Below are 10,880 nucleotides of genomic sequence, written 5' to 3'. Positions count from 1 at the left end.
CTACTATATAAAGCCCAAGGTTGCAGTATTGGGTACAAGTGAGAGGATGGAGTACAAATGGGTAGCAATGCTTCTGTTAGCGTTATTAATGTTGGGAGTTGGGTGGAGTGAGGGGTGCGTGGAAGAAGAAAGACTCGTTCTCTTGCGACTCAAACCTTTCTTCCCTTTCATTGATTATAGAACTAAAGATCTGGGGCTACAGCTAGAGTACTACAAAGTGGAGGGAAGTGTGTTTGAGAGAGTAGAGGAAAAAGAGGGTTCACCAGATTGTTGTGAATGGGAAAGGGTTGAGTGCAACCCAACCACTGGACGAATCACTCATCTTTTCCTCAATTTTACATACGCAGGAGCCTATGATGATTACATTTATACAGAATCCAACACGAAAAAGAGGGTTCTACGGTATCTCAATGCCTCTTTGTTTCTTCCATTCCAGGAATTACAGTGTCTTTCCTTGAGTGGAAATTCCATAACTGGTTGTGTTACCAACCAAGGTTTATTGATTTTCAACTTTACTACCAAATACAAACGTCAAAGATTTTTTGTATGTTTTCAATTTTTTTTGTTCATCTTAATCTAACCGTTTGTAGGTTTTGGAAGCCTGTCATCCAAACTGGAGATCCTCGACTTGAGAAACAATTTATTTAATGATAGCATCTTAACATCCATAAGTGAACTTTCATCGCTCAAGTCTTTGAACCTAGCAGAAAATCTGTTTACAGGAACAAATCCTACAGATGGTAAATTAAATATCTAATTGTATATGAAACTTCCCACCAAAGTCATGGTTTAAAGAAGTTTTTTTCTTCTTCATACTATTGGTGACAGGTATTAAGATGTTATCAAACTGAAGAATTTGGAGACTTTGTATTTATCCAGCAACAGTTTAGGAAACAACATTCTATCGCAGCTAGATGTTTTTATCTCTTTAAAATCATTGCTTTTGGAGAATTGTGGACTGAAAGGAACCCTCAATATGTTAAGTAGGTTTCCTTTTTGAATCTCATGCTAAAATATGATAATCAGATTCATTTACATATATTTTCATTGCATATGAGCAGAACTTAGTAATTTGAGAAACTTGAAGGAGTTGCATGTAGGCGAGAATGAAATCGAGAGCCTCGGGTCTCGATTTCATGGTAACTCGTCTGGCTTTATTAATAGCTCCTTGAGCACAGAAGGACTGTCGAGGTTGAACGAACTTGAGGTGCTTGATTTAAGTGGTAATCTCTTTAACAACAGCATATTCGCATCCCTTGCTGGGTTCTCAAAATTGAAATCTTTGAATTTAAACTACAATAAATTGAAGGGGTCGATTCATATGAAAGGTAACATAACTTGTACTATGCCATCTTTTGGTTTTATATGATGAATTCTCCCCTCACTATTCTGTTGAATTTGAGCAGAATTCTGTAGTTTGATCAACTTAAAGAAGTTGTTTCTAGGCGGTAATGAGATTGAAAGCCTGGAACCTTTATTCCAAGGTAAGAAATTGACTTGGCTTTATTAATTGCTATTAAGTAGTTAAAAATATAAGAAAAATAATTAAATATTTTTTACAGATGAATTTACGTTATCCTTCTACATGAAAAGAACAATTGAGGTTGACTAAACTTGAAGAGCTTGGTTTGAATGGTAATTTGCTCGACAACAGCATATTTTCATCCCTAAGTGCACTTCCAAATTTGAAGTTTTTGGATTTAGGCTATAACCGATTGGGAGGGCCGATAAATATTAAAGGTAAATAAAACTTTCTTTTACCGTCTAGTGTAATGTATATAATAATATTATTAATCTAATATTCTAATTTTGTTGACTCGATTCAAATTGAAAATTATTTTATTAAAAAATTAATCAAATCATATTGATCAACATAATCTGACCTTGAATATTCCAAGTTCTAATCATCGATGTTTTGAATATAGTTTTCTGATTTATTTGTAATGTTTTGTTTAGATTTAAATGCATTAAGATATTTAGAGGAGTTGGTCTTATCAGGAAATGAGGTGACAGAATGATGTATATTATAATTTCTGAATCTTTCTCAGAATTAGATGGTTTGAGCAACTTGGAGGAACTGCATATTGGCTGCCATTCAGGTAATGCTAAAATAAAATTGTGGGTTTATGAATTAATTTGTTAGTATTTCAACAAAATGAATGAAGTAAATAAGAATATATTGTTTCATATAGGTTGCAGCCTTCCACAACAATTACTAAGCTCATTCTCCTCATTGAAGGCTCTATCCTTGAGTGGATTAACAACAATGGCTTTTCGTTCTCACAATAGTAAGTTATGATGTTTCCCACAAGTTAAATTCAGCTTCCTACATACATTTGAGACATGATAAATTGGTAGTCCTTTTCATTGAATGGATTGGGAGATTTCGACAAATTTGGAAGAGCTGACATTATACGATTCATCTCTCCCTCTCAACTTTTTTGGAAAGCTATCTTCTTTAAAGAAATTGCTTTTGCTTTCTTGTTACGTCGATGACAACCTCTTCATACCTGGTAATTACATCGTTTATTTACTGAATTCATTTTTTTTTCTTTAATGATTTTATAAGATTGTTTTGTTTGTCATACCATCTACAGAACGGGAAATTTGACAAGTTTGGAAGAGTTGGAGCTGGTATCATCATCTCTACCGGCCGAATTCATTCAACTTATTGGACCGCTCACTTCTCTTAGAAAATTCTATTTAAGTTTTGACATTAACTGCAATCTCTCTCTGCATGGTAAAAGACTAGTTTAGTTGTGTACTTCTCTGGTGAATGATGGTTGTTTATTTATAATACTACTATTCTCGCAGATTTTTGTGAATCCACCAATCTCCAAGAGTTTATCGTCTCCGGAAATGATCTCAGGGGTAGCTTACCGATGTGCTTCTCCAACCTCGCGTTTCTTGAAACATTAGATCTCTCTCGTAATGAATTTTCTGGACATATATCTGCCCTTCAAGGTCTAGCATCCCTCCAATGGTTGGACCTATCGAACAATGAGTTTCGAATCCCAAGCTCATTAGGACCCTTGTTCAACCTTTCAGAGCTCAAGTACATCCGCGCAGATAACAACATCATATATGCTGCTGATGAGATGCATTCTCCGGCCCCAACATTCCAATTGGTTTACATCAGTTTATCTTGTTGTGGACGCGGTGGAACATTTCCTCAATTCCTATATCATCAACATGACTTGAGGTCTGTTACTCTCTCAGACATATATTTCAAGCTGAACCAATTCCCCTTTTGGTTGCTGGAAAACAACACGAAATTGGAGAGTCTACATCTCGTCAACTGCTCTCTATCCGGACCTTTTCAACTGCCATTCCCTCGGCATTTAGTCTTATCAGATTTAGATGTCTCCACCAATTTCTTCATTGGTAGGATTCCGATACAAATCAGAGCTCATCTACCTTCGTTGAAGACTTTGAATATGTCGAAGAATTATTTTAACAGTAGCATCCCCTCTTCTTTTGGTGGTATGAGCTCACTGCTGTCATTGGACTTATCCAACAACCAATTGACTGGAGGGGTTCCTGAGCACTTGGCCGCAGGCTGCTCCTCATTGGAATTCCTTGCATTATCCAATAACACATTACAAGGAGCAATTTTCTCTGGAAATTTTAGCTTAATGAGTCTGTCCGTACTAAAATTAGATGGAAATAACTTCTCTGGAATGATCCCGGTGTCTTATCTAATTGTTCTAACTTGTATAAGCTTGATCTCAGCAATAACTATCTTTTCGGCAAGATACCAAGTTGGATTGAGAGAATGTCTACTTTGTCAGAATTGATGTAAGTAGAAACCAGCTCTCTGGTAGGATACCACAATGGATGGGAAATAATTCAAGTTTGGAACAAATTGCCATGGCAGATAATCATCTTGAAGGTTCAATACCAAGGGCATTTTGCAATCTCAATCTCCAACTTCAGTTTTTGGACCTTTCCATGAACATCTCTGGGACTCTGCCATCTTGTTTCAAGCCGTCACGTATAAAGGAAGTTCATTTGTTTAAGAATATGCTGCAAGGACCGCTCCCGAATGCTTTTCGTGATTGCTCTTTACTGGTGACATTGGATCTCAGCTATAACCACTTTGGCGGTAACATTCCAAATTGGATTGGCAACCTCTCAGAGTTGAGTTATCTTCTATTGAAGAGAAATCACTTTGAGGGTGAAATTCCAATTCAATTATGCATGTTGGCTCATTTAAGCATGATTGATCTTTCTCAAAATAATCTGTCTGGTAGCATTCCTTCTTGCCTAAAAGTTACTCCGCTCGACTTCGGACCAGACGATTATAGTTGGATTTCTTATAATTACTTTGGGTCAAATAGCTCAATATCCATGGAAGAACCAATAGAATACACAATAAAGAGTAGATCATACACTTACAAGAAAAAACGCTTCAATACATGTCTGGAATTGATCTCTCCTGCAACAAGCTAACTGGTGAGATTCCTAATGTAGTTGAAAACATACAGATGCTCTTTGCTTTAAACCTTTCCCACAATAGCTTGACAGGACCAATCCCGCGGGCGTTTTCTAACCTCAAGGACATGGAAAGTCTAGATCTTTCCTACAACAATTTGTCTGGGAATATCCCTCCTGAGTTTGCGGTGTTACATTTCTTGGAGTACTTCAATGTGTCGTACAACAACTTATCTGGAAAGACGACAGAGAGGGCTGGGCAGTTGGGAGCCTTTGATGAAAGCAGCTATTTGGGTAATCCTTTTCTTTGTGGTTCATTGGTAGGAAGGAACTGCTCGCCCATCGACGTTGCACCACCATTGACACCAAAGGCTTCAACTGGCAATGCAGAAGACCATGGTTTAATTGATATGGATGCCTTCTATGCAAGCTTCTTCGCGTGTTACATAGTGGTGGTGTTGTGTATCGCAGGTGTTCTGTACATAAATCCTTATTGGAGGCAAGCATGGTTCTACCATGTACAAACGATCGCTAATTCTTGCTACTATTTTGTGGTAGACAATCTCCCCAGAAAATTTCGTGGTGGATATATGTAGTTTAGTAGTATTCATTTCCCCCAAAAGAAAGTTTCAACTTTTTAGTTTTTGGATATTCTGTTCAGAATTTAACTTTACTGCAACAATGATCCCGTTTCGAAGAAAGAATCGATCACTGTTAATCAATTTAATTAACTTACAATGTATTTATTTTGTGTTTGTTTACATTGTGTTGGATTGCTCCGCTCTCCAATTTCAAGCACGCGAAATCAAACAAAAGATGCCACAAATAATGGGAAATGAGACAAATTGGAAGAACTGCACAACTTGACTAGCTATGGTTGCTGTGTTTGCAGTTAGAAGAATGAACATGGCCACCACGTGCATTGGGGTTGCTGGAATCAACATTTATAGCAAAGTGGCCATTTCCATTAGCCGGACTATGCAAATCACCATTTTCTGACTTTGAATCGCGTGAATCATCACTAACCTCCACGTCTACATTGTAACCTTTGAAAAGGAAATCTGAGCAGTTCTAGCGGCATCCCTGATCATATGGATTTCTGAATAGACCACCGGCATCCCTGAGGTGGCTATAGCGCATTACGTTTGCCATTTCGTTCGTTGTTATATTGTATGATATCTATAGCAAGAATAGAACAAAATGAGTCGATGAGCTAGATATGAAACAATATCCAGATCCAAAACTACAAGCACCACAAAAGGTACAACAAGCATGGCAATTATGCCATAAAGAAAATGCGTAAGGCTATACATATTGCAGATGGTTGGCTTGCTTTAACCCTTGATTGAGGTGTCTTAAACTGTAAATATCGCTGCTGGAATGGTGTATGTTGATTGTGTAACTGAAATATAGTTGACACATTCAGTCAATCCATAATCATTAATAAGCTCCTATGAGTTAAATTAAAATATAAGCCGCAACTTGCATGTATGGTGTCGACGAACTAATCTAGTTTAGGACGACAAATTAGCCCCAAAAAATATTTTTTTTTCTATTGTGGCCAGCCCACGACCATGAAAAGTATTTCCAGAAAGAGACAAGTAGAGATCACAAAATCTCAAGTCATACCTGAGAAGCCTGTACAGCGGTTAACGCTGCCACACCAAAAAAGTGGAAGATATTCACAGCCAAAAATGATATGGCACTGATATGATGTGTACCAGCATGGTTCATCCATGGTAAAAATGAGGATGGAGCCATTGGATCCATCAAGATTCCTGTATATGACAAGAACACATATTAATAGGGTATTCAAGGTGAGAAAGAATTTGTCAAGCTTTCTTTGGAAATGTTTAAATTTGGAACTGATTAAAAGACATACTTGTAATAGTAACTCCACCAGTAATCAACATTGCAGATACTTCCAAGACAAGGAAAAGGAAAAACTCCCATTTGTTTTTCTGCATCACAAGATAACTAAATGGAATTAGCAAGAGATACATCGACTACCAATCAAATGATGAAAATATCAATCCCTTTCCACACAGGAGAATAACACATGACAATATAGTCACCAACAAGCCCCTTTGGTAGTCTTACATGCAACGAATGCAACATCAAAATAATAATATCAGGGGGAAAAACATTTAACCCATCAGCAACAAAGCACCTTGCCAATACAATTTGATACCCAAGGGCAGTGATGGTCAAATTGTTCAACACAACAATTACAAGTGGAGCAGTGTTTAGCGCGAAGAGGCCTGACAATCTGATTATGTTATCAAATAACAAAGCAAAACAATCAGAATAAATAGAATCAAATGAGTAACATAGAAGCAATACAGGCCATATTAGGGGATCACCTTGCATGTTGCACAAAGCTGAAACCAATATCCAGCAGCAGGATTATTTATTTCAATCTTCAATAAGGGTTCCTACAGAACTTACAGGATACATATGCATATAATGTAGTGAGAAAATACATCAATCATAAAAGAAAAAAAAGCATATACAAGATTGGAAGAAATATATTACATAGGACTGACAACAGTTAACTTTCATGAAGGAAAAGATTAACAAGTCAAACAAAAATCAGTTAGGCTTCATAGGGGAAACTGAACGCACATCATCTACCATATTTTGAGGATCATGGACATTCATCCTGATATAACCGGGATCCTTGCTGCAAAGAAATTCAAAATGCAAAATAACTACATAAGTACACTCTTTACTGAATCCAATGCCTAGTTCAATTTATAATGTATCTCATATTATCTTATAGATTCATATACATGATATACAGCCCTTTTTAAATCTTTCAATGCATGATACACTATTTTTTGAAGAATATAACAACCCCCTGCCACTCTAAGCCACCTCATTCCCACTCCTTCAACATAAGATTTGACTAACATAAATAAACATGAGAAAACAGCAGAATTTAATTGCTATCACAAGAAGGAACAAACATTAAGGGTCTGCTTGGTTGAGTGGAAAAGTGGAGAGAGGGAGTTAAAAAGTGGAAAGAAAATAAATTTTGAGTGAGCTTGGTACGTAAGAAAAGTGAGAGGAAAGAGAAAGAGAAGGATGCTTATTTTCCATCCTCATGTGTAAAACAAATCATTCCAATTTGGAATGATAAGATGAGAGAAAATGAGAGAGAGATGCCAGTTAGTCAAAACTGATGTATCTTTAAAAGCTTACGTCAATGAGGTTTCTTTAAAAGCAACATGTGTTATCTGCATCAAATTACAAAACTAAGTATGCACCATATGGAGTTTGAAATAAAAGCAAGAAGCACAACAATTCAGTTATTATCCTGTAAATGCACAATTAAATTGCAAAAGTAAAACGCCACTAGGACAAGGCTTCAGGATATAGAAACCTACCTACCCTCATGGTCTTTTCGTCTAGGAAAATAAAATTTTCCAAAAAAAAAAAAGTGAAGAACAATTCCATTATTTTACGTGATACCATAATGGGGAAAAATGATTAGTGGGCTAAAGTAAACAACAAAGCGAAGAATGAAAGATGCTTTCAGACTGTATAAGGGAATGAATATCATTTCAAGCTACATACATAGCCTTAACTAAAATGCATGACCAAAACATGCCTTTTCTGTTCCTGAAAATAGAAATATGATTCAATTGTTTTATAGAAACCATATATTGCTGAGTTCAGTTGCTCCTCTCCATGTGCCTAAAAAGATGAGGCATATGAAAATATAAACCCACTTCAAGCAGAGAAGAATGTTTAAAACAGCTACTATTGTTTAAACAGTAACTTACTTTACTGATCCCTCATGTCCATATTGAGGAAACATCACTAATTTATTGAATTCAGGAATATGGCACAAGGCACCATAACGAAGACAATCCAACCTGGTAGCCATTATTGTCAGCGGCATCCACTGCAGTACCCTCTTGGAGTAAAACCTCAGCAACCTGTATTGCACCCCGGACTGCACTCCAATGCAAGGCCGTCTGTCCATTATGATCTGCTGCATTTACATCTCCACTATGCTACAAAAACGAGACAACCAAAAACTACTCAGGTTAAACTGAATTTAGCCCAATGACAGCTTCAAGGTCAATGATATAACTAAGCCTGAAACCTAAACAATTCCAATCCAAAATTCAAAATGCATGAGTGTCTAAATCCAGTAAACCCATTAAAAATCCCAACTCTGACGAGAACGCCAGCAGAGCAAAATCATCAAAATAACCACCAAAAGAAAAGAGAAAACCTCGATGATGTAATGAGCAGCGGCTGTTCTATTATTCAAAGCTGTCCACTGGATGGCATAGTAACCAAGGCCATCAGGCTCGGCAAGAGAGCAACCTTCGTATTCAACCAACCTCATGGAGCTTCTCCAAATCCCCATAAGCAGCAGCCGCGTAGACATCGTTCCTCAAGCTCTCATCATTAGCAACCTCATTATTCCTTCCATTATACCCATTTCCATTCGCTACATCATCACCGGATTGCTTCGAGGACAGAACTTCTTGCACCACCTCGATCTCCGACGACATTTCTCAACAGGCTAGCAAAAAAAGCACAATTTTATTCCTTTTTAATGATCCGGGTTCACTTTTTTTCTTTAAAAAAATGAAATCTGGTTTGGCTTTGTTTCGCAATAAATATTTCGGTTGTCGTTTATAGTTTTCGGGAAATAACGTGAGTTTGGGGATCGTTGCGCTTGGCGTCCTCTGCCGTGCTGACTGATGAGGCCGCCCAAGCGAAGCCGACCCTACTTTGCCTAAGTTAATCGATTGTCTTGTCTGTAGGAATTTAACTCATATATTCGACGAGGTGCTCTTCCTGTTTCATGGGGAATTTTAGCTTACAGAAATTTTCAATATTTTCACATAACCCCTTTTAAGTTTACCTTTTTTCCAGCATTGCGCATTTGGATTCAGATGTAGTTAAATTTAATCATGTTTTTCGTTCTAATGACAATTTAGATTTTTATAAATTAAAATATTTAAAATAAATATCAATAATTTCTAAAGTATATAGTTAAAAATTATTAGTTGACACATATCTCTCTTCTAGATTGAACTAAAAAAATTCTCCTCTCCTTGTCTAGGTAAGATTTATTTAAAAAATATATAATTAGATAAATATATAATAAGCTCTTGTATTTTTTAAATTTGATAATTCAACTCCTCTTGATATTTCATCCTTGCTTTATTGTCATTTAGTGACGAAACTAGACATTTTATTTTATAGGGGTCAATTATTAAAAATAATTTTAATAATAGCTTTATCTATTAAATCTTGTATATTTATATGTGATTTCATTAAACAAATATAGATCTATTATATATTTTTTATATAAATTATCCACTAAGATCTTCTCGGAAAGAAAAAAAATGAAATTATAGTAGTTTGTGTTGACACTTAAATTATAGATGAAACACCAAAAATATTAAGAAAACTAAAAGGAATTTACCTTTATTTATAGAATAAGGTAAAAGTCTATAAGTGTTTAAAATATTATTTGAGATTGTTGAAATTTTTTATTTTTCATCCATTAAAATTTTGAAGAAAAAACAAATATTGACCTCTTCTAATGTAATTTTTCTTATTTTATTTTATTTGAAAGTACTATAAAAATAGAGAAAAAGAATAAAATCATGGTTTGATAGATAAAAAATAATATTGAAATAAAAATAAAAATAATTATATTTATAGGTATACTAATTATATATTATTAATATTTTTTTAGTTAAGTAAAAATAATAATATTTCAATAAATAATTTTAAATTCATATATTTATGATTTTTATTTATGAGATTTTAAATTGTATATATAAATTTTATATTTTGATAATATCAATTTAATTTCATTTATAAACATATAAGTATTTATGTATATTAATATGAAATTTTAACAATTTTAAGATAACGACACATTTTTTTTCAAATATTCTAAGCGAGGTAAATAGATTTTATAAACTTTGAAATATATTATAACGATTTCCCAGATTTTGAGGGGTCATGATCCCCGTATAGTTCCGCCTCTGCTGTCACTGACCGAACTAAAATCAAATTAAAATTTTATTAATTTAATTAATGATTTTTTTGGTTTAATGATAAAAATTGAATCGATCTTATAATTTAGTTATCAATAGAATCGTTTATTCTATTTAGTATCATTAATTAGAGTAAGTTTATCTTATAAGGTAACGAGATGAGGATGGATGATTTTTGTTATCCCGATCTTAATTTAAAAAATCAACATCTTTAATTGATTTCGACTTTTGATAATATTTTCTCATCTCGAATCTTAAAAGTAAAAATTAAATATAATTTAATTTGATATGATTTTTTCACTAATCAAATAACTATTTTCAAATCTCTTCAAATTTTCCCAATTAATATCAATTTCTCAGTAACTAAATAAAATTGAGTTAATTGCATTAAATGTCCTAGAAGTATGA

The 10,880-nt window shown here is 34.7% G+C and overlaps 2 protein-coding genes, 1 long non-coding RNA gene and 1 pseudogene across 3 annotated transcripts; 3 read left to right on the top strand and 1 right to left on the bottom strand.

Annotated features, from left to right (window-relative positions):
- Positions 1-18: 18 nt before the first annotated feature.
- LOC120218950 (receptor-like protein 13) lies at positions 19-4,478 on the top strand. The gene is made up of 9 exons (XM_039215824.1): positions 19-494; positions 591-740; positions 1,062-1,328; positions 1,407-1,484; positions 1,594-1,740; positions 2,049-2,099; positions 2,193-2,288; positions 2,815-3,689; positions 3,775-4,478. The coding sequence occupies exons 1-9, from the start codon at positions 47-49 to the stop codon at positions 4,450-4,452; spliced, it is 2,790 nt and encodes a 929-aa protein (XP_039071755.1). The 5' UTR covers positions 19-46; the 3' UTR covers positions 4,453-4,478.
- Positions 1,571-2,294, top strand: LOC120218992. The gene is made up of 3 exons (XR_005525274.1): positions 1,571-1,740; positions 2,049-2,099; positions 2,193-2,294. It is a non-coding gene; the product is annotated as an uncharacterized LOC120218992 (long non-coding RNA).
- Positions 4,479-4,487: 9 nt separating the features above from the next.
- Positions 4,488-5,030, top strand: LOC120218948 (receptor-like protein 9a). The gene has a single exon (XM_039215823.1). It carries the CDS (start codon positions 4,488-4,490, stop codon positions 5,028-5,030), a length of 543 nt encoding a protein of 180 aa, XP_039071754.1.
- Positions 5,031-5,259: 229 nt separating this feature from the next.
- On the bottom strand, positions 5,260-8,966 carry LOC120218947 (annotated as a pseudogene).
- Between the last annotated feature and the right edge of the window lie 1,914 nt (positions 8,967-10,880).

The sequence above is a fragment of the Hibiscus syriacus genome, unplaced genomic scaffold, assembly GCF_006381635.1.
Source record: "Hibiscus syriacus cultivar Baekdansim isolate YM2019G1 unplaced genomic scaffold, ASM638163v2 tig00110202_pilon, whole genome shotgun sequence".
In the NCBI taxonomy this organism is placed as follows: Eukaryota; Viridiplantae; Streptophyta; class Magnoliopsida; order Malvales; family Malvaceae; genus Hibiscus; species Hibiscus syriacus.
Note: the sequence above shows the minus strand (reverse complement) of the source record. Positions and strands in the feature narration are given on the sequence as shown.

Bases quoted from the DNA above. Each gene is read 5' to 3' on its own strand.
- LOC120218950 (XM_039215824.1), top strand. From the start codon at position 47: ATGGAGTACAAATGGGTAGCAATGCTTCTGTTAGCGTTATTAATGTTG. The intron at 1,485-1,593 runs GTAAGAAATTGA...CTACATGAAAAG, and splicing joins CCTGGAACCTTTATTCCAAG to AACAATTGAGGTTGACTAAA. The intron at 2,100-2,192 runs GTAATGCTAAAA...TGTTTCATATAG, and splicing joins GCATATTGGCTGCCATTCAG to GTTGCAGCCTTCCACAACAA.
- LOC120218948 (XM_039215823.1), top strand. From the start codon at position 4,488: ATGCTCTTTGCTTTAAACCTTTCCCACAATAGCTTGACAGGACCAATC.